Source organism: Strix uralensis, chromosome 6, assembly GCF_047716275.1.
Source record: "Strix uralensis isolate ZFMK-TIS-50842 chromosome 6, bStrUra1, whole genome shotgun sequence".
Classification (NCBI taxonomy): domain Eukaryota; kingdom Metazoa; phylum Chordata; class Aves; order Strigiformes; family Strigidae; genus Strix; species Strix uralensis.
The window spans coordinates 1,546,257-1,569,046 of record NC_133977.1 but is presented as its reverse complement, the minus strand read 5'-3'; the positions used below and the strand labels follow the sequence as shown (position 1 = coordinate 1,569,046).

The 22,790-nt window shown below is 43.8% G+C and overlaps 1 protein-coding gene across 5 annotated transcripts in view; it reads right to left on the bottom strand.

The window, feature by feature from the left end:
* HDAC4 (histone deacetylase 4) overlaps positions 1–22,790 on the bottom strand; it is a 270,539-nt gene that overhangs the window by 151,492 nt on the left and 96,257 nt on the right. For 3 of the 5 annotated variants that reach the window (XM_074872453.1, XM_074872455.1, XM_074872454.1), the window contains exons 2-3: positions 15,506–15,548; positions 14,892–14,963 (exon numbers count right to left, since the gene is read on the bottom strand). In XM_074872453.1, coding sequence (XP_074728554.1) covers positions 14,892–14,963; positions 15,506–15,548 — 115 coding nt within the window. The remainder of the gene's footprint in view (positions 1–14,891; positions 14,964–15,505; positions 15,549–22,790) is intronic. The other 2 variants (XM_074872456.1, XM_074872457.1) reach the window with 1 other exon arrangement.

The window sequence follows — 22,790 nt, the reverse complement described above, 5'->3', positions numbered from 1 at the left end:
TTACCCTATATTGTCCACTTCATACAAGCCGGATGATTCTCCAGCTTCTCTTGGTTTGTGCTTGGACTGATACACATCTGACTCAGCCCTCTTAACCTCCAGCCTTTCCTTCTGGCTTCTTTACAGTGTTATCTTATAACCCCCCAGTTCCCAAGGGCTTTTAACTCCTGACCCTGAAAACACAGTCAAGGACGGAGGACAGGGAGGACAGGTGCTGCACTTGGGCCCCAACAACCCCCAGCAGCACTACAGGCTTGGGGAGGAGTGGCTGGAGAGCTGCCAGTCAGAGAGGGACATGGGGGGGTTGACTGACAGCCGGCTGAACAGGAGCCAGCGGTGTGCCCAGGTGGCCAAGAAGGCCAATGGCATCCTGGCTTGTATCAACAATAGCGTGGCCAGCAGGGACAGGGAAGGGATCTGACCCCTGTGCTCGGCACTGGTGAGGCCGCCCCTTGATGAGTGGGTTCAGTTTTGGGCCCCTCACTCCAAAAAGGCCATTGAATGACTCGAGCGTGTCCAGAGAAGGGCAACGCAGCTGGTGCAGGGTCTGGAGCACAGGTCTGATGGGGAGCGGCTGAGGGAACTGGGGGGGTTTAGTCTGGAGAAGAGGAGGCTGAGGGAAGACCTCATGGCCCTCTGCAACTCCCTGAAAGGAGGGTGCAGAGAGGGGGGATGAGTCTCTTGAGCCAAGGAACCAGCGCCAGGACAAGAGGGAATGGCCTCAAGCTGCGCCAGGGCAGGGTCAGACTGGCTCTTTGCAGAAGGGGTTGTTGGGCGTTGGAATGGGCTGCCCAGGGCAGGAGGGGAGTCCCCATCCCTGGAGGAGTTGAAGAGTCGGGTTGACCCAGCGCTGAGGGATTTGGTATAGTTGAGAACTGTCAATGTTAGGCTAATGTTTGGACTGGAGGATCTTCAAGGTCTTTTCCAACCAAGACGATTCTGTGATTCTGTAAATTTTGGCTAGCACTGCTTCAAGACATGATAAATCCCTGTAACAGGGATTTATACATAACATGAAAGAAATTTTATTTTTTCTATCTATATAAATGTACATTTGGGAGTATTCTTTTGCTAATGCTTCACTTGTAGTTTACCACAAGGAAAAACTGGCTGCTTTTTAAACCCTATAGACTATCAAAGGCAGGAAATGCAGAAGAGGAGCCATTCTCTCTGGAACATCTTAGCTGGCTTTAAAATCCAAAACATGATTTGTGAGGTTAAATGCCCTCACATAGACACTTCCAGTGGAGTGGAAACCTGAACACCACGATCTGTTTGAGTTTCAGGGACAGAGCTGGGTGTTTTTCCCCAGCTCCACACCTCTGCTCCCGCTCGGGAATGCCCCGTGGCTGCCACTACGCAGCGTGGCCAGTCCTGTCCAGCATCTGTAACGATACCTTTCACTCAAAAATACAGTAATAAAGTCTGCTCAAATATTTTAAGCAAGCTCCTGTAATTGAGAGCAGGATTCCTGAAGTAGCATTTTTATTCTTGTATATTCTTGTGTATTCAGAGGTAGAAAGCGCTTCCAGCTTGGGCTGTGTTTCACAAGCACACAGAAGGGGATGTTTCACTGATGCTTTTAGAGATCTGCCACTTGTTCAATCATGCTCTTTTTTGAATATTTGGAGGTATCATAGTCAACATGCTCCTGGACCCCAGGACTGAGGCATGCTGCATCTGAGAGGGTAACATGTTTGAGTGCTACAGCGTATTATGTGAAGGGAATTACTGTCGCTCTCTGAGCTGGGTTTTATCAGCAGAACTTTACTGCTCGGTTAAGCAAAATCCCTTGTCATCTAACCTGGGCTGAGACAGATGGGGCAGGTCTAATACCATCTTAAGAAACCTCCAGTTGAAATGAAAAGCATGCCAACTCCCTGGCTTACTGTCAGAAAAGCAAGAATTAGTTTTGCTGGCTTTTCCCTCTCAATGCATCACAAACACCTTCACAAACCTATTGCTGATCCCGAAACCTCAAATCACTGTCTTTCACTAACAGAAAACAAACAGAAAAACCCACTGCTCATCAAAGAACGATTTCAGAAATGGAGGAATAAAACCCCACCTGCTGGCTGGCCAGATCTGTATCTCGGGCATTGGAGTCCCAGCACTCTCTGGGCAAATGCCTTCAACTCTGCCTGTCACTTAGATGTCAGCAGAAGCAATAATTTGTTAGCTGTGATACCAGACCTGGCAAGACAAAGTTGTGTTACATGATGACAATATGATGTCTCCTCCTAAAAGGAGATCTCCGCTTGGAACAAGACTAAAGCAGCACCCTGTTTCCACACTCCCCCATCCTGCAAGCCCTGCAATATCAGCATGACATTTGAAAGGATCCTGCTCTGCCCCCATCATCTTTCCTACCAGCAAAAGACATCTTGCAAATTTAAAAAAGGCCATAATTATACCTGTGCTAATGATTTTGCATCTAAACATCTGAGGGTTTCTATTACAATTCAGTCATCCTTCTCTGTATTCCTAAGGAGTGAGAGAAAAGCATCACTTTAAATATTATGAGCTTTAAAAACTATGACAATAGCACACAAAATAGAATAAACCCCAGTGCCTTCGCTTTCAGGTGTCGTGGTTTAGCAAGGTCAAAAGGAAACAAGAACATTGTTTGTGACCATGAGGATTAAGGAATGTTTTCCTTGCAGCCACACACCAAACTTTAAAAAAAGCAGCTCTGTATTATAAATATTTATCACCAATACAGCCAGCAAAGGATGATTAAGCAGGTATGACTTGTGTAACACTTGGCTTTCACGTGTTTCCTTGCAAAGCCTCCACTGCACTGAAGAGCAGCATGCACGAGGGATATCCACTCCTCTGACATGCGATGCCCAAGACTAAACTCTGGGGACCAAATAAACATTGCCTGCACAAGAGGAGGTGACCAAGCGTCGCTGCTGCGGGCCCCAGAGACCACCGTGAACACGCACATCCTCGCTTCCAGCAGGAGAACGTGAGGGCTGTGGGCTCGCACAGTGGGGAACCAGCACAGGGCACAATGGGACAGACGGAGCATGAGCAGCTCTGGGGGGGCTTATGCTGGGACAAGTCAGAAATGTATCAGCACTAGCGTGGCCAGCAGGGACAGGGAAGGGATCTTACCCCTGTGCTCGGCACTGGTGAGGCCGCACCTCGATGAGTGGGTTCAGTTTTGGGCCCCTCACTCCAAAAAGGCCATTGAATGACTCGAGCGTGTCCAGAGAAGGGCAACGGAGCTGGTGCAGGGTCTGGAGCACAGGTCTGATGGGGAGCGGCTGAGGGAACTGGGGGGGTTTAGTCTGGAGAAGAGGAGGCTGAGGGGAGACCTCATTGCCCTCTACAACTCCCTGAAAGGAGGGTGCAGAGAGGGGGGATGAGTCTCTTGAGCCAAGGAACAAGCGCCAGGACAAGAGGGAATGGCCTCAAGCTGCGCCAGGGCAGGGTCAGACTGGCTCTTAGGAAGGATTTCTTTGCAGAAGGGGTTGTTGGGCGTTGGAATGGGCTGCCCAGGGCAGGGGGGGAGTCCCCATCCCTGGAGGGGTTGAAGAGTCGGGTTGACCCAGCGCTGAGGGATCTGGTGGAGTTGGGAACGCTCAGGGTGAGGTTATATGGCAGCTTATTGGAAACTCAACAAAAAGTGCTACCTATCGGTGGTTGACTCGGGGCACTAGAATAAAATTCGGATGGCACCAACTGCATTTAGTTATTAACCAGTTGTGAGATGCAAAGCTTTAGCCTCTGAGATGCCAAAATAAGATATGAGCACAATATTTTTGTCAGGTCTCCCAGGGGCCTCCATGTAAAGAGCCCCAAGTTTACGGTTGTTTCAATTAAGGATAGTGCGTATCAGGAGAAGTCCAGCCAAAATGGTCCAAATTCAAAGAAAGTACAAGAAGAAAGAATTCAGACAGCCTGTATTAAAAGGAATTAAAAAAAAACCCAAAAAACAACATCAACAACAAAAAAAACCCCACCACACTGAAATGCAGGAAACTGATGCCACTTCTCCTTTGTCTCCACCATTTCAACTTTTCCCCATTTAAAACTCCCATGGTGCTGATTTTTAATTGAGGATATTCTACGCATCATCCAAATGCTGTTGTGGCTTTCATCCCCACCTAAGGGTTTGTTTTTTTTTTCAGTTCTTGTCGTTCTCCTGCTTTCTGGCACCTCTATCATTTCAGAAGCCAGATTATTTCCTGTAAATTCTCTTTTCCTTCATCCAACTCATTCACTCTCACAATAAATCATTTGCTCAACAGGAACACATTCTGTAGATGCATACAAATACAACTGTGCAAGGAATTAGTCAAGATGGAAGTTTACCTGAATCTGTATTATATTAAAGCAAAAGCCTGCAAAAAAAGCAAGGGAAATACCCTCACATTTACTGCACAGAAACCCTGATTCTAATATGAGGCTTAATAAGGAATAACTTATTTTCTCAGACAAGCAACAAGCTTCACGCTGCTAATCAGGATACTGAATTTTCATGGATGGAAAGCGGACTGACGTCTGCTAACAACTCCTCCACCCTGGGATCATCAAGGCATCAGGCTATCACCGGGATGTGACTAGGACCTGATTTTTACCAAATTCATTTCAATTTCCTACTATCTGCTGCAGGTATTGTGCAGGTGACCACTACAACACACTACTGCTAGGACAGGCAAATACAGTTATTACCTGATTTTAGGGAAAGGCAGAGAAAAGAAGCCAACCGATTTGCCAAAGGTCAGAGAGTAAGTTGGCAGCAGACACAGAGCCTCGTCACTGCAGAGCAGCGAGCCGCTAGGATGAAACCCAGGTATCTTCTAAGTCAGGTGGGGAACTCTCATGTTCCTTCAAAAAAAGACCTGGATGCTTTTTCCAACGCAGACGCCACAAAGCGCCGTTCAAAGCAGCACAGCTCCGATGCGGAGATGATGGGCCAAGCCCCGAGGTTGCCGTTATGCAAGGGAACCTCACTAAACCCACCTGTTTCCAAAGCAGGCTTTGCAAGGGTTAGGCTTGCATTTGCAACCACCTGTGTATTTATTTTTCCCGTGGATGGGAATATCTGCTTGTCTGCGATTCTGAATTGACCTTTTAGCACGAAGCAACGCAAAATCCTAGATGACTGCAGAGAACCCTCCCACACTCCAGCTTATGGGAGTGTATCTCCAAACTCATCTTTACTGGTGCAAACCATACCATCCCAGCTCCTAAACATCTGTGCATCAGCTGGAAACCCCTCTTCATCCCTTGCACGTCTGGAGACCAGGCCTGATCTGCAGCCAGATGTGCAAGGAAAGACTTCTGGTATGTCATTTGCCCACTCCCTGATAAGAAGATTGTGTCAGACACAGACCATCCAGTTTCTCTTAAAGTTCATTTACCTTCATGACAAAATAGCTGCACCTTCATTAGTTCTCTGCTCTGTTCAGTTGACTCCTCCTGCAGCTACCATCTCAGGATCCTGGTGACACACTTGCCATGAAGCCACAACCCAGCTCCAACAGTCATGCAAAAGCACCATCACTGAACAAGGTGCTTGTCTAGTTACCCTAATAGAGTCACAACACCCCATTCAAATTAATCTTCCAGTATAACATTCCAATGAAAGCTTTTGGCAACATCTACGACAGGATCTGGATCACCAAGAACGATACTGATGAGGTGCAATTATTTTTCAAGTGCAAAATGAACTCAAAAATACCCACCTCGAAACTTTTGAGTCTGTCCATCCCTCCCCCATCCTCCCCACAAAACATATGAACAAACCAAAACTGCTAATTTCATTCATGACAGATTTTTTTCTTTCCCCAACTGGAGGAATTCAGTCTACCCAGCAAAACTTAATGGAAATCATTCAATCAGAACATGGATTTGCTTCCTTCACAGGTGCATTATCAAGCAGATAGTCTTGCTTTGACTAGTTTTGCATTATATATTCATTTTCTAATATATTATACAGGCATCAAACATTAAGTACAGCAGAAAATAACTTGGTCTGATATTTTTCTAACAAAACGATTTCCCAAAATATTTTAAGCACAAAAATAAGCTCTTTTTATATACAACTGAAAAAATATTTAAGAGCTTAAAGACAGTTTTGAAATAGCAAAAAATAGAGGATAAATGTAGCCCCCCCCATCAAAACTTTTTTTAAAATACCTTATTGTAACAGTTTAATCCATTTTTAGAAGAAATTGAAAAAATTTTGTATTCGTTTAGTTAATCTGAGAAACAATTTGCATACAGGTGGCAGATCCCTGTCCTTAGTGAAAATAAAAGCCTTCCCTGTGTCACTTAACCAATGCACATGACACCCTGACAACTCAGGATGGTCAAGACCTTCATCAATATCATTACAGCATGACTATGAGCAGGACTACAAACGGGTTAAGAAAGGCAAGTTTTGACCTAAATTTCACTCACAGTTTAGTCTTCAGTGCAACCTGGATAACTGCTACACTAGTTTGTGAAGACTTCCTCTCTCCAACGGAAAAGTTCAAGTTGTTGAATTTCATTAGAAACTTTTAAACAAATTCACTGTACACAATTCACTAGCAAGAACTGCAACAGCTTAAAAAAATACCTAGCAAAGCATCATTACAATGTGCAGTACATTTATACTGTATATTACAGTTACAGTTCCAAGTCAATGATTCCAAAGCCTTTTATTAGATCATAAAAACTTAAGACCAGCTTATAATGAAATCTCTAATCAAATATGAATGAATCATCTGATATGACACAGTTTCCTGAATGAAAACCAGATGGAAAAGTAGTAACAATTGAGTGGTTTAAATCACAAGATATTAGTTAAGCCAAAGGAGCAGATATTTAATCGTAAGCACTTGTTCAAGTTAGAGGAGATGCCAGCTTAAGGTAGACCTCAAATCAAGGGGCAAATGCCAAGCCAGCAGCAACCATAAACATAAATGAGATGGCTTTAGCGTGAATGAACTTACTACTGGCATCCAAGGCACAGAAAACGCTGATTTCAAACTTGCTTTGTGGCGAGAGGAATTAGGCAAGGATGAAAGAGGACATTCCCAGATGGTGCTCCTTCAGAAGCCTGGAGAGTCCTTGATTTAGGAGAGCAGAAGGAAACCGTGCTGGTAAAGCTGAAGTGCTCACATTGCAGTGCAGCTCTCAGAAGACCCTATATGCTAAAGGCAACGTCCAGCTTTCAAGGCCTAAACAACTAAGAAGTCAAACCAAAGTGAAACCATCACACATCGGCAGCGCTCTCGCGTTGACACGGCGTGTCAGCGTTGCCTGGGCTTTTTGGCTTGAAGTAGCTTGGTTACAATTTTTATTTGTATACTTGGTGAATTATGTCTCAGCCCTAATCATTTTTGGGGTTTGGAGCAGGATTTGGGGGCATGGGAGGGGAGCAGGGGGGAAAAGCAACAGGAAAGGTCTATTTAAATCAACCAACGGCAATTCTCCAGCTCAGCATCTGGAGACTGCTACAATATTTTAGGCATCATTGCACAAGCCATTCACCTGATATTCCCTCCACTGCCCAAAGACAAAGCAGATCCAAATACAGCCCTGAAAATCAATATACACTGGGGAAAGAGCCTCTAGGATCTTGATAAATGCATCTTGTGTCAGAAGAGGAATTCCTAAAATCCTAGGAACGCAGGTGGCTGCTGAGCACAGACCTATGGCATCTATTTCCCCTTTAGCGATAAACTACCCTGAATTAATTTTGGCATAAAGCACCCCAGGGAGCTCCGTAGCACAGAGCACACCAATAAAAATGGAACGTGGACCAAAGCAAACATGCTGCTAACGAAACAGCCCTCAGCAACTCCTCCACCCTTGTCCTCCAGCTAACGCTCACATCGATCTAGCAGGCGTCAGGAGAAGCTGATGGAAAAGAGGAGTTGAGTACAGGGTGTGTCAGACCACTCCAGCCATAGGACAAAATTAAAATAAAATTAAAAAAAAAAAAAACAAAACACCAACAAAGATTTCACCTTGATTACCTCTTTAGGGTTGCAGATCTAGGCAAAACACCCGGAGTGGGAACACACATGACAAACAGGACACAGCACAGTCACCAAGAGACTGCATTTGAGACACGCAGAATTTTTTCACCGAGAAATGCCTCAATCCGTGATCAACTTTCCATGAAATATTTATCGCTTTTCATTCATTGCACAGTCCTGTTATTTTTAGAAGAGCCAGAGGCAATGGGAACAGATTACTGATTAACAATTCAAGGGAGCCTTTAAATGTCTGTTCGTATTGTGCCATATCCTTCTTCCCTGAGAAGTCAGAAAGTTTAATGTAAATACCGTCACGCATTCAAAGGCTCTTCCCTCCATCACCTGCTTTTATATAAAAGCAAAGGCACAACCAACCTTTCCCTTGTAGGGAAACGGGGAGAAGAATTATTTTGAAAATAGCACTTTGTGAACAGTCAGAACTAAGCAAATCCAGTGAAATCTACAGTTGATCAGGGTGAATTAATAAACTAAACAAGGTGAGGGAATAAGAAAAATAGCAAGTTGGCTCTTGCAGTAAATCAAACTTTCCTGCCAGTTACCTTTCATCTAAGAAAACAGCTCTGTATTCAAGTGCTTAAGATTTAAGTGCTGCTTTTTAAAAGAGGAACAAGTCGTTAATAATTCATCCCACCTCCTCCATTTAATAACCATTTCCTTGTGGGTAAGAAAGGAGGTGACAAGCTAAATGCTTCTTCTGAGACAAAACACAACAAAGCAGAGTTTAGGAGCTGCGGGGTCCTGCTCTTCCTACCCCACAGGATCAGGACATCCACGTTCTGGGCAGACAACAGAGCGGTCCCCGCTCCAGCAAACCCAACTCAGGAAGAGAAGTGGTCTAATTCCTTGCAGCACATGGATGCTGAGGTTTAGGCAAGACATGGTGCCTCACCAGGCTGGCCAAAAAGCTCATCCCTCTTGCATACATCCCTACACATGCACACGCAACCCTGCAACCGGCACGTGCTGACGGAGAGTTAGAGAGTGAAGCATTCAATTATCCTACGACTCTGAGCGACAAAACAGGAGTTTGGGCGCAATATTAGTCCAGCAAAGAGGTCCTGAAGCTTGAACTTCCCTGCTACTCTGCAGGGAGCTGCCCAGAGTCTCTAGATGTGGCAATTCGCTCCCCTGTCCTGCAAAAATAACCCCAAATTTGCTGACCACATTCTCGGCGTGCTGCAGAGGGGTTTTATAAAAGCACAACAATACAGCGAATCATCTGTGGAAATCTGGGAGCTGGCTGAAGTGTTGCACGAGGCTTTCCTTGCTGAGCAACGGGTTACAAAGGGGAGCTTTAGTAGTACCTCTAGCTAGTAAAACACTTCTTTTATTATTACTGCATGGGCTACATTTTGTACATCCAGCTTAGGGTTGGCAAGAATACCTGCTGCAGTAAGTACAAGGTTAACTTGATTTTAACTATCAAGGCTTTAAGCAAACACCAGTTTCTCCACTATCTTATACCAGAGCATCTAAATGGTGGTAAAATTAATACACCAAGCCTGACAAAAATACCTACAGCTTTTAAATAAGCTAACAATAGGACGATAAGCAAACAACTATTTAATCTGCTTAGTGTATGGTTGTGATGTTAAAATGATTTCTCAAAAATCTCACTTTTAATGATAATTTGGGTGGGCCGTGGCTCCCTCCCAGATTCCATGGAGAACAGATAAGGATATTTTTAACACTAAAGGACTAGCCTGTCTGCATGTGAGCTACACTTCTGGGGCACGAGAAAACCGTATGTCGTTCCCATACTAACACGTCCCTGTGTGAACAAGGATGAACGGGCTCCTGTCAGCAGGGGCATGAGCCTGTCGGGAGCTCCGAGTTCTAGTTGACCAGCCAGCAATCTGAACCTGCTTCAAAGCCCCCCTGCACCACGCTGATTTGGTACCTTTCTGAAGGAGCTTTTGAAGCAGACACGCTATAGGAACCAGGCAAGTATCTGAAAACACGGTGCAGTGAGAGGGCATCCCCTTCCTTTGAAGGGATAAATTAACAATGGCTCAGTCTTTGGCTCTGTTAGACCAACTCCTTCCTCTTAGACAGGAATTAATCTCTGATTTCAAAAGCCTGTAAAATAATGTAACAATATTAGTCCAGAGGCTCTTGCAAACCATTTATTCATACATACATCAACATTTTTTTCAAATGAATGTGGAAGTGAGACTGGATAATTAGATCCAGGAAGAAGAAAAAAGCAAGGAGCTGAAATCTCATGCATAATCCTCTGGCTGCCCCTGCCATGCTGGCCTTGCTCTTGCTAGTGTCAGATCCAGAAGAGCCCCAGTATGGTGCTAGAAGAGCCGTCCCAAGGGCTGAGCAGCAGCATCGCAGTAAAGGCAGCAGCAGGAGGGCAGCGTGGCCAGCGGCAGTGACCCGCCTGGAGAGCAGGGGCACAGCCACATGTGGGAGGGCCACTTCGAGCAGCCTCATGTAGAAGATGCTCATCACTGCCATTAGGACATCCCCAGTCAAGCCCCTGTTGCTCTTACAGAAACGGCTCAGCAGCAGCCACCCTCCATGCTTTAACCTATCAATTCCTAATGTTTTGCAGGAGACTAATATCAACCCTCTAAAACGCATCAGAAAACCACCAATCGCTTTGCTAATGTGCACGACGGCCTCACAGACCTCCAGTGGTTTGCAGGTGACAGATGGAGAACAACCTCAAGAAGGCAGGCAGCGGCTTTCCACCTGATCCGCAACAGCGGCCAGAGAGAGGTTTTCACCTCAGGGGCAAGAAACCCGGTGTCTTTTCCTCAGCCTCTCCATACACCTGTATTCTGCAATGGATACGTCCCAACGCAAACTATTTGTCAGCTGTACTCAACCACAGCAATAATTCTATGATTTCACTATTATTTTTATCACAACTCAGGAACACATCCCTGAAAAGCCAATGGAATCGTAACGGGAAGGGGAATTTCCTTCCTAATTCAGTAATCGCACTGTACACAAATATCCCCAAAACTTCACATCAGGCCATAACCAGCATATTGGGGAAACACAGCTGGTTGGCTGAGACTGTTCATCCCAATTTGCAGTTTTATTACTTAAAGTAAAGCTTTTAAGCTTAAAAAGGACTAGTTTCCATTTTATTTAATTCTAGCATTTTACTTCTATATTACAGATATCAAGTTGTTTTCACATTTCTAATACTAAAGAAATTGCTTAAGATTACACTGTAAGAAAATGAGCAACTGCAAAATTTATACCAACAAGCAAAACTGAAAAGACTTAAGGGAGGTAGTTATCTAAAGTACTGTAAACACACCCTTATAAAGAAAGAAAACTCATTCTACAAAGTATGCTTTATGAAGATCTATTTGATAAATCTCAAGGATGGTATCAACAGTACACAGGTGATGTTTTTAAGAGGATTATACACAACATATCTAGATATTTACACAATCGAGGTCTTTAAGACCGGCTCCCCAGCTTCACAAAGCATAGTTTAAAAGCATAGGAAGGAAAAGGAAGAAGACAAGAGAGCTCTGTGCCTCCCTCCTTGCATATGAATCAGTTCTCTTATGCAGACTACAGCTAAATTCACTGCTAAAAAGAAGAAAAACACTGTAAAACACACACAAAAAAAATACTTAAAACCAGGATGCTACCTTGCAGGACAATTCCTTCGCCCGTCTACAAGCGATCTGCTGCCACCCATCCCAACCAGGCAGTGGTCACCTCCGTTCCCATGTATCTGAGAAGCCTTCTCTCCTGCTAAACTTAGCCCCTTAATCATCATGAGATTTTTAACGTAACATTAACTAAAAATAATCTGTGTAGCCCCTGCGCTGAAGATCTCTGAATTCATCAAGTGAAAGTTAAGGAAAAGCAATGTTGCCTCTTTCCCCCCCACCACGTCAAAGATACAGTAACATTCTGAAGCCAGAAAAAGAGAAAGCAGCATTATCAAACAGATTCTTATATTCCTGTGCAAGATGTGGGTTGTGGGGGTTTTGTCTTGTTTTACTTTTACAAGCAACTAAAATTCAGAAGCACCAATTATGGGTGATACATTTTTGAAAAGAGAAAATGTTTCCCCTTCTTGAATGAATCCTTAATTTATGCAAAACACAGAGACACATACATCAGTTTCCTAAAAACACACCTTGCCAATGACTGAACTCCATTTTTGCTCAACTCCCAAAATGGTTCATAAAAATACTCTAAATATTCTGACTTTGTCCTTGAGATGCTTCCACAGAACAGAGCATGTTTAGGACCTAGGTATTGTACATCCCTTTTTCAGCCCTTTACATCAGAGAAAAACAGCTAACAAGGATCAAACTTCTCCTTCACTTGGTTCGTGGTGAAGAGAAAACATTTTGGTTTCCTACAAGTACACCGCAATGATTTTATCTTAACTAGAAACGTATTTCTGGGGATAACGGCTCACCGTCCGCTCAAGTTTATTCATCATGAGGGCTACAAATCAGTCGCTTTACCATAACCAGGACGGGTAAGGTTTCCAACAGACTATCGCAGGACACTATCAAGCACTTTTTTCCTTAAGCTGTTTTTCAACACTGTTATTTCAGCCATGCCTGAGACTTGGAACAACACCCCACAAACCCACACATAACTTGTTTTTCCAGAGCAATATTCGGTATTACTTCTCCTTTCTTCTCTCAGAAGGATCCGCAGCCAACTCCTAAACGTAATAATGACAAAAAACAGACACAACAATGGTTTGCCCAAGTGGGTAACTCCCTCAATCTGACAGCAACGGTCATTTTAAAAAACCACCAGGATACACAGGTAAAGGCAGGCATCACACTTGCCAGCTGATGAGCCACTTCCAAGATCAATGATATTTGCTTGCGTTTACAAACATGCCAAAACAGCTTTTTGCCAAATAGTGCGCTTCCAGCTTTTCATTACCGTTCTGAAAATCAAAAATAAGAGAGACTCTTCCAGCCCGTATACGCACTGCAGGGCTGAAAATACTTCTCCAAAATTTAGCAGAAACTGAGTAAGTGTAGGGACTCGAGTGAAAAGTAGCTAGGTGACCACTGTCTAGAGTTAATGCTGCTTCTTGCAGAAGGTCACACCTTCACTCCCAGTCGGTCCTACGCTTTGTCCATTACACACGTAACCAGCCTGAGCTTTCCAGCACAAGACAGGAATTCCCACGGCTCAAACGCTCGCAGAAGTTATTCAACAAAGAGACATCGCTGCCTATCGCACATCCCGCCCACTTAGGGTGAGCACAGCTCCCCAGTAATTGCTAGCTGTTTATTTTTTCAGTTGGCATACAGATGAGCTATTAAAAAATACTCAAAATGGAGTCCAAACAGTAAGAATTCCATAAATCCCGTATAAGTCCATAACACCTTAAAAAAGCCTCCTTTCATCTGGGGAAAAATAGTCAGAGCATGCCGAACTCTACAATCAGGTTACTCAAGTTGTTAACCAGCATCAGCCTTTGTCCTGAAATATCTCAAAATGAAACATCAGTCATAAGCAACAAAGAAAATAATTTAAAAAAAAAGAAAAAAAGTAAAAGACTAAAGCCCATCACATTCACAATACTGACCACTGATCTGCTGACAGAAAAGAGGAGTGTGACTCCTCTTGTGCAGAGCCACAAAATTCAATCTAGCACATGGATACGAAATGGGTGGTAAAAACTTTAAGTTGACCTGTGTTACCACGGTAGTCTTAAAATGAGAATCTTTCTCAAGGTTAGGAAAATATAATCTCCCTTACCTCACGGACAAGCTTTGGAGCACACAGAAGGAAGAGAAATTTCTCAGAATCCGAAGCCAAGCACTCATACCTGGTAGATGAGGATCTCTTCCTTTCTTTCCACACAACAGCTCTACCTCTTTAAAAGTTTCCTTTGCCAGATATGCATTTAAATCCACAAAAATCTAGGTTAGGTCACAGTCCATTTTTTCCCTCCCTAATCTACTGAAGTTGTTTTGAATAACAAATTCGTTTACATTTTTCCGACTTGCATTACCAGAAGCGCTTAGATCTTCTGCAAGATCTCTTCCTTAATGTAAAAGGACCTAAAGGCATTTTGGAAGCAACAGAGGAGGGAAAGTTGGGGTTTTGGAAAACTCAAGCTCCTACCTGGAAAGTAGATAATTCTTCGTATATCCTATCATTCCTAGTATAAATACCTCTGTCTGTTCGCACCTGGAAACAAAACGCTTTTGGAAGAGAGAAGGGGGAAGACACAGAAGACAGCAGCAGATTCCTTTCCACAGCATTTCATGTATTATGACCAAAGCTCTGGTTTCCATCACTTGAAGTGCTGCAACTGTGAACCATAAGATCTCTCTCAGTCCCATGAGGAGCAGACAAGTCTCCAGGATGAACACTGTGCCTGCTGTGCTTGCTTCATACCAGAAGGGCAAGACCCAAGAGACACCATAGCAGGATCATTAGAAGAAGGAAGAAAAGCAAACAGCCTGGTGCCCAGCGTGATACACTTTGATCAGCCGTGTTTGGCTCCTCGTTTCAACACAAGGAGATTTCTCCTTAATGGGAGCAGCAACTCAAAAACCTACTTTGCTTCGCAGTGCTCCCTTTAGGCCGTGAAGACTCTAAGGTGCTGCTTTGTTCTGCTGTCCTCTCCTTTCTAAAGGCAGATAAGCAGCTTCAACCAGGTTAGGCTCTCCTTAGCCCTCTGACGAGAGTGAGGGCTGAGCTATTTAAGACACCCAAGGCTGCTGTGCTCCATCCTCCCTCCACTCCCAAATCCCACTCGCCCAGCCTGGGAAAGTAGATGTGTGCAAGTTCTAACACTTTTTTCCAGCATTTTACATTTGCATTCTGCTCTCCCACTTGCAAGATAGAGCTGCAGAATATTTTACTGCATTCCCAGAATAGGAACAATATTTAATAAAAGTTTCTTCTTACCAGAGCTAGGCATGTGGTTCACTCTAGGTGGATTCAACAGCTCTACTGGCTGGTCTCTGCCAGAAAGCCCATCTGGAAAGAGGAAAAAAAAATTTAAAAAAAAAAAAAAATCACATCAACTCTTTGGTTAACTGAGCTATTTTAGACATTGCAAGCATATTTTTTTTAAAAAAACCTTACTAACCAATTATCAATGTAAAACAGAAACCCACAAGTAGCACAAATCAATAGAAACAAGAACATTAACAGGACAGCTGCGTAACAACTGCTTACACTAAAGCATAAAATAAAAGATATTGTATCCCAAATTACGCTCAGGTTTTCCCAGTCTTTAAATCCATAACTGGTACTAATCCCAATCCAAGGAAACAGGCACGTCAGTTTATAAACCTTACCATACAATAACTAAACTGCAATTCATTCCTTGCTTGGAGAACTGAGTGAGCTAAGACAGAAACACAACCCTGTGAAGCAAAATTGAAGAATGGCTGTAATATGCCAGGGAGATGTTAAGGAAAACTGACAAATCACTGCAGGAGATTAAAATGCATAGACATGCATAACAAGCTCCATTTTGCATAAGTTTGGATTTCAGAAAGGCATTAAAAACATACTTTGTAAATGATATGCAGAAATCCATCTTGCTGAAGCAGTTCTCTATTTAAAATATTTCAAAGATTGTATCTTGCATTCAGGTAGAGTTAAAACAGAAGAACACAATACCTACTGCTGTAGACTGCCAGACCAGATTTTCTAGTCACCCCTCCCATCTGCCCCCCCTAATAAAAGTTGAAGCAAAAAACGCTAAATGATGTTTTCAGTACTTAGATTATGAATACCTGAATACAGAAAACTTATCTCAAACCTATTTGTTTCACTGTAGATATCTCCACCTTTGCCAGTTCTGTCTCACTTGCTCTCCTCTAACACCTTTCTGCACTCTGGGCTACAGCACAGATACGATCAAGCCAAACCCTGTCTGAAGACATCAAAGAAGCCACCCCATCTCTCAGACAAAGCAAAGGACAGTATTATAAAAATGTTAAGAAGTCAGTGGAATGTTAAAAAACATACAAAATTAAATAAAAATAACTTAAAAAAAAAAAAAAATCACACTTTGTTTTCTTCTCCCTGTTTTCTGCATTCCAGGTTTCTGGAGGGAACATAGTTGGGTCTTCTCTATCACTTGCATGGCTTTGCCTTCAGTGACCATACCAAGGATCAGTGCAACCTCAGGCAGTGTGTCAATAAATTAAACTATAACCATGCTGAGTTCTTCTCAAACAAGTAATACAGATTATTCACACTATAACATTTTTGGCTTTGGGTTTGTTACTTCTAGAGCCAAGACAGTGGCTGGGCTTGCTGTACCAGAGTGGCCAACCCACAGTGTCGGTGGGATGACACTTGGCCAGCTGAGCTTCACCTACACGAGCAGCAGCAAATGGCAATAAATGAGGAGGCAAATGGATTGAAGGGGTAGAGCGAAACATCATAATTTTAAAGAACATTCAGACGTCGCCCTCTCCAGATTCACAATCCAGTGGTCAACTGCAGATCAAAGAGCTAAGTGGATAGCAAAAAAAATACGATCCTCCCTGGTTACTAAATGTCAGGTTTTACAGCCTTGTTTCTTCTACAAGACGGGCATTTGCCATCTCAGCCCTCATGAGTAATTTTTTAATTCCCTGGCAAACTGCAGCCCTACTTGCTGCTGAAGCCTTCGCTACGTTTCTGTGCTGAACACACCAGCATTGCCCAGGGACCACGAGCAGCTCCCAAAACTCATCTCTTCAGCCTGCCAGCGGCTTGAAGAAAAAAAATAAATATGTCACTCTGCTGGGCTCACCTAGCAACGAAGCAGCAGCCGCCCCGGCGTCCAGCCGGCACGGCACACGTACCCGCTCTGGCACAGCCGGAGCGCGCGGCGGGGAGAGGCGAGGGGAGCCCCTGAGTCTTCCTGGGGAGCGGAATATTTTCAGCTTCTCCGCTGAGCCACTTCAGATGAAGATGTGCATTCAGAGAAGGACCCAGCTATGAAACAGAGCCCTGTATCAGCAGTCCAGGTGCTCCGTGAGACAAATCCGGGTGAATTTTGATAAAAACACCCATTTGCAGCGAGGCTGTTGGGAGCAAAGGTGTCCTTTCTCATGCTAAACCCAACAGTTCTGAGCAAGTGATGTATTAAACCCACACCTCCAGTGGTACAAAGCTGCTGGCAGAAAAGAACTGACAAAAAGCCCACCTATTTCTAGCGTGAGTTCGCAGCACCAGTTATTTTGGCAGGCTCACCTGACTGGACAGACACCTGGACGGGCCCCTGCATGAAGCCAGTAACCCGCTTCGAAGCCAAACTGATACAGGCTTTTTATTTTGTTGTCCGTGGACTTCCACTCCCAGTGTTGTGAATTTTCAGTCTCACCAGTGCATCAGAAATCACCAAAGTTAGATTTTTAAGACTTTTTTTTTTTTAAATTCTAAGAAATAAATATTTACATTTTTCAACTAATTTAAAAAAACCACAAACCAACACTCTTTAATCTTTGTTTCAAAATGAGTAATAGACTAATCACAGAAGAACATTTAAGAACATCTTTTAAAGCACTGACGCCTTAAACGCTGGAAGTGAAACCAAACTATGTCAGACTGAGCTTCTGTATTTGCTGTATTGAGTGATTAAAAAAATAAATCTCTATCGGTAAAAAAAAAAAAAAAATGAGGCGGCAGTTTATCAGGAGATACTTGTATAAGGCACCCCTTCTCCCAGGCTACTAGCATAGATAAAAAAAGGTTAAAGGTGTAAAGGCACAAGTCAGCACGACTTGCCTTCCCCTTGAGGAGCAAGCCATCTCACACCTCTCACACCCACCACACTAAGCACACACACACCCCCCAAATAATACGCTACTTGTAGAAGTTGGTTACCTTAAGGAGACTTTTTTTTAAAAAGAACCTCTTTGGGTAGGTACATCCAGAGCATAATCATTTCACCCTTCTTGCTCCTGGTAACCTACCACCTTTTTTCCCAACCCTCTGTATCCTCCTCTCTCATGCGACTTGCAGCTGGGTACCACAAGATGCGTCACCTTCTGGCTGCAGGTGAGGAGCCTGCACATCCAGGCAGGCCTGCTCAGCCCCATCGGATGACCCGGGACATGCCTTGGGCACCCCCACCTCTTGCTGGGGAGGGGTGAACACACAAGGCTTTGGGTTGCTGCTCAGAGGCTGCAGCATCCATCACAGCTGGGGCACCAGGCAATAGTTTAGTCTAGAAAAGAGGAGACTGAGGGGAGACCTCATGGCCCTCTACAACTCCCTGAAAGGAGGGTGCAGAGAGGGGGGATGAGTCTCTTGAGCCAAGGAACAAGCGCCAGGACAAGAGGGAATGGCCTCAAGCTGCGCCAGGGCAGGGTCAGACTGGCTCTTAGGAAGGATTTCTTTGCAGAAGGGGTTGTTGGGCGTTGGAATGGGCTGCCCAGGGCAGGGGGGGAGTCCCCATCCCTGGAGGGGTTGAAGAGTCGGGTTGACCCAGCGCTGAGGGATCTGGTGGAGTTGGGAACGGTCAGTGTGAGGTTCATGGTTGGACTGGAGGAGCTTCAAGGTCTTTTCCAACCGAGAGGATTCTGTGAATCCCCATGCTGTGGCTGCAGGCAGTAGCCCCCCAGTGGGAACAAGCATCCCTGGCATCTCCACAGTTAATATAATGCTGAGAAGCAAAGCAGTGTTGAAGACATTTCCATTTACACACTTTCTAGCATCTAGGAGTTTTGGGTTTGTTTTTTTTAGTTGAAGTAGCTGCAGACAACACACGTACTGCTCTGTTGCTCCCCATACACCACCTCTGTTGCTGCACAAGCAGCAGTTAAGAAGCCAGGACCTTGGGAGAGATTTCAAGCTCATGTTACACAACTACTATGTCTCACTGCAGAAGCAGCCTGTATTTAAGAGAGGCCTATGCTCTGTAACCAGACTCTCCAAGCTGGAACTCAAGTGGTGTCCTTTTCCCAGCAGCATCCCAACAGCTGTAAGCCAAAGTCAAAAAACTCTTAGTCCAGACACCTCCATAAATGCAGGCAGACTCTATCTGGTTTCAGACACCACTTGCTATCAGGATACTGCAGGAGATTCCCCAAAACCAACACAATCCTACACCGGGTCAGGTACTTAGGATGCAAGATATTCTTTTGTTCTGGATTGTAGTGGTTGCACAGTATCTGTATTACTCAAAGCTGTCATATTTTGTACCATCAATAAGCTTCACTCAACAAAAAACTGGGCATCTTAAGACTCAAAAAACTTTGCCGCACATTCAGAGTTAGCTTGGCTTTTGAGCCCAAAAACGAAGGAAAAAACCCCCAGAACACAAACTTAGCCTCTTGAAGCAGTTAAACATTCTTCTTGTCTCCTCAGTTTCCTACAATGAGCTAAAGATGCTACAAGAGCAAAGAAATCATTTAAGAGTCTAGGTGATCAGTTTATTAGGAAATTTAAAATGCTGCTGCATTTAATGAAGCATCCTCTCTACTGCCAGCACAATACTGACCAAAAAAACCCCCAAACCAAAGCAACAAAAAACCTTAAGCCTTCTGAAAGGAGCAGAAGAGACCCTAACACCAGCCTGAAGGCAGGCTTTAAAATCCTAACTGCACTACATCAAGTTTTGATCAAGTACTAAAACCCATACAACACCCAATATACCAAGATTCCTCCTTGCTCAGCAATACTGCTACCCATGAAAAAGTGCTTGCTTTGACGGATTCCTTCTCTCAAACAGATGAGCTAAACCGAAGTCAAACTTTAAAAGAATTATCTGTTAAAAAAATCCTGAGAACTGACCCCTCAATGATGGAGGGGTTCGGATTTCTAGGCTGTGATTATGTGCTCTAAATAACTTTAAAAGAGAAAAAAATACCTTATGTTTTGCTTCATAGATCTTGTTGCACCATCACACTGAAGATAAACTGGTCACCTAAGGGGAACTAAGCCTCAAGAAAAGCATCCTTGATGCTACTGCTGCACTGGGTTTTCTTACCGCTGTTACTGGAGGATCTCTCCTAAACCAACAGCTGTATAAGTGACCTTTGTGTGACAAGGGAAAAGCACAATGGTTTCTGCCAACAATTAGAAAGCACTAAAAGAGAAGAGTCTGGGTCTGGAAATGCCAAAATGAATACAATCAGCTTCCATTACCAAAAAAAAAAAAGTTTTACCCCCACCTCTCAGCTTTACAAAGCATTCAGCTCCAATTCTCTCCACGCTTCACCATGTATCTACAGAGAAAGCTTTGGCACATACAAAACTAAGAGAAAAACACAGAAGACACTAAAATTATCTGTGCCACACACAGCTCTATGGTTTTATCCCTGTTACTGCCTAGAAGGGATCACAGGGGGTGCTTCTGCAGTTCCCAAACGGTGGAGAGGGATGGGAAGCAGCTTGTCTTACCGTCACGACAGGAAAGAAAGTGCAAAGAGGTCAAACCATGCAATCATGATTTGACTTTCACAAGCCAAAAACCCTGGTTTGAATATTGTACTATTCAAGACAGATATTTACAAAGCGTTTTTGAGCTCTACTAGCCAATTTTTTCCAAAGCTACTAAAAATAATTGACAAGAAATTGCCCTCTTGAATTGGTTCTGTACGAATCAATCAAGGAGAGCCATCCTGCAGGAAGACATGGATGGGCTGGAATGGTGGGCTAACAAGAACCTTATGAAGTTCAACGAGGTCAAGTGTAAGGTCTTATACGTGGGAAAATATTATCCAGGAGTGCAGCACAGGCTGGGATATACCTGGCCAGGGAGCAGCTCTGTGGAAAGGGACCTGGGGGTCCTGGTGGGCAACAAGCTCAACATGAGTGCACAGTGTGCTGCTGCAGCACAGAAAGCCAACGGGATGCTGGGCTGCATCAACAAGGGCATCAGCAGCAGAGATAAAGAAGACATTATCCCACTCAGTGCTTGTCAGGCCACACTGGAATACTGTGCTCAGTTTTCATCCCCACTATACAAAAAAGATGTGACCAGGCTGGAGAGGGCCCAGAGAAGGGCCACAAAGATGATCAAGGGAGTGAGCAGCCTGCCATGAGGAAAGGCTGAAAGAACTGGGTGTGTTCAGCCTTGAGAAGATAATGGTTAGGGGACACCTTATCACCGTGTTCCAGTATTTAAAGAGTGGCCGTAAAGAAGATGGAGACTCCCTTTTTACAAGGAGTCACATGGAAAAGACGAAGGATGATGGGTACAAGTTACTCCTGGGGAGATGCCGATTGGACACAGGAGGAAAATTTTTCACGATGAGAACAACCAGCCCCTGGAATAATCTCCCCAGGCAAATGGTGGATTCCCCAACATTGGACACAAGATTCAGCTGGACTCAGTACTGGGCCATCTTGTCTACACCGTGCTTTGGCCAACAAAGTTTGGACCAGATGATCCTTGAGCTCCCTTCCAACCTGAGACTCTATGATTCTATGAATCAATCTAATGATTTCACCAAAAATATCAGAAAAGTGCAGGGATGAGTTGCTCCAGATGTATCAGGGAGGCTGAACCGCGCAGATTAACCTCAGGGTTGACAGCAGCCAGCAATGAAGTGATGCCTGCAGACTGTCCAGTCCGAGATGCTCACAAGGGAAAGACAAACTACATGCCCATCGAGCCTGGAAGGAGGCAGACACCAGACTGTCTGATTTATGGCTTGAGTCAGAGAACATTTAGTGTAGCTTAATTTCCAGATGGGTATTTCTACTCATTAATTAATAAGATGAAGCCATTATTCATTGATGGGAACTGGAACACTTTATTTGTGTCCTAGTCTGTTCCAAAGAGTTGTTTAAGTTACTTTAAATATATAGCCAGGACAGGTTTGGAAGTAGCTGGGTTTGTAGGACTTAAACACATTGAAAATAAAAACACAAAGACAAGATGTCTACAGTACACTCCAGAATAAGACAGAAACATGCACAGATAAAAACTCTTAGAAAAGATGAAGGTGCAAAACGAACAACATCTAAGGCAAAACCAAAACAGACAAGGACAGAGAAGTACAGCTTTATTACTTTGAAAAAAAAAAAAAACCCACACAATAATGTTCACGAATACTGAACAAAAACAGAAGGTTGAAGCATTCAGTGAGCTCCTACAGAAAACTGTAAGAGGCCTTACTATAATTGACTCTGATGAGTTTAAAAATGCTGGGCAGAACTGGGAATTATGAGGTTATTTAAATAGTTTTCCATGTATTCAGATCTTTCGACCTGATGCAAATCACCCTGGCCTACCTGAACTCCTTAAGTAAAGTGATGAACCGCCAACAATTATCTTTAAAGGACACCCAGAGTAGAGGAAAAGTCCTACAGAACCGTAGGGGTAAAACTTTAAGAGAGACAGGGAAGAAAGGCAGAATCAAGAGGTATAGAAAATTGGCATTATTGCCTAGGATTTGATTTCCTGAAAGAAAGGACAATTTCGAGAGGCAGAACAAAAAAATCAGGTAAGAGAAAAAGACAGATGGATCAAGGTGAAGTTGAAGGCAGAAAAATTACTTGTTTCTCTGTCAGTATGTCTGGCTGGCAAACAAAGTTTTGATTTTATTCAAGTTTTATTTAAAAAAAACCCACAAACCCAAAAAACGCACCAAAACACAACAATCCACATTGAGAAGCTACAGGGGGAGATTAGTAAGAAAACCAGGCCTGAATAAATCACCCTAAACCAAGTACACACCTGGTTTAAAAAGCCCACTCAAGCATCTGCTTCTGAATTTATATATCCAGCGTGTTGCAGTAGTTCACAATTTACTGGTAAGAGCAGTACAGATGCATTTAAAACTCAGATGTGCCCTTCCATCGCAGAGATCAGCCTTTGGAGCACGAGATGCAGAACTCAACGACAAG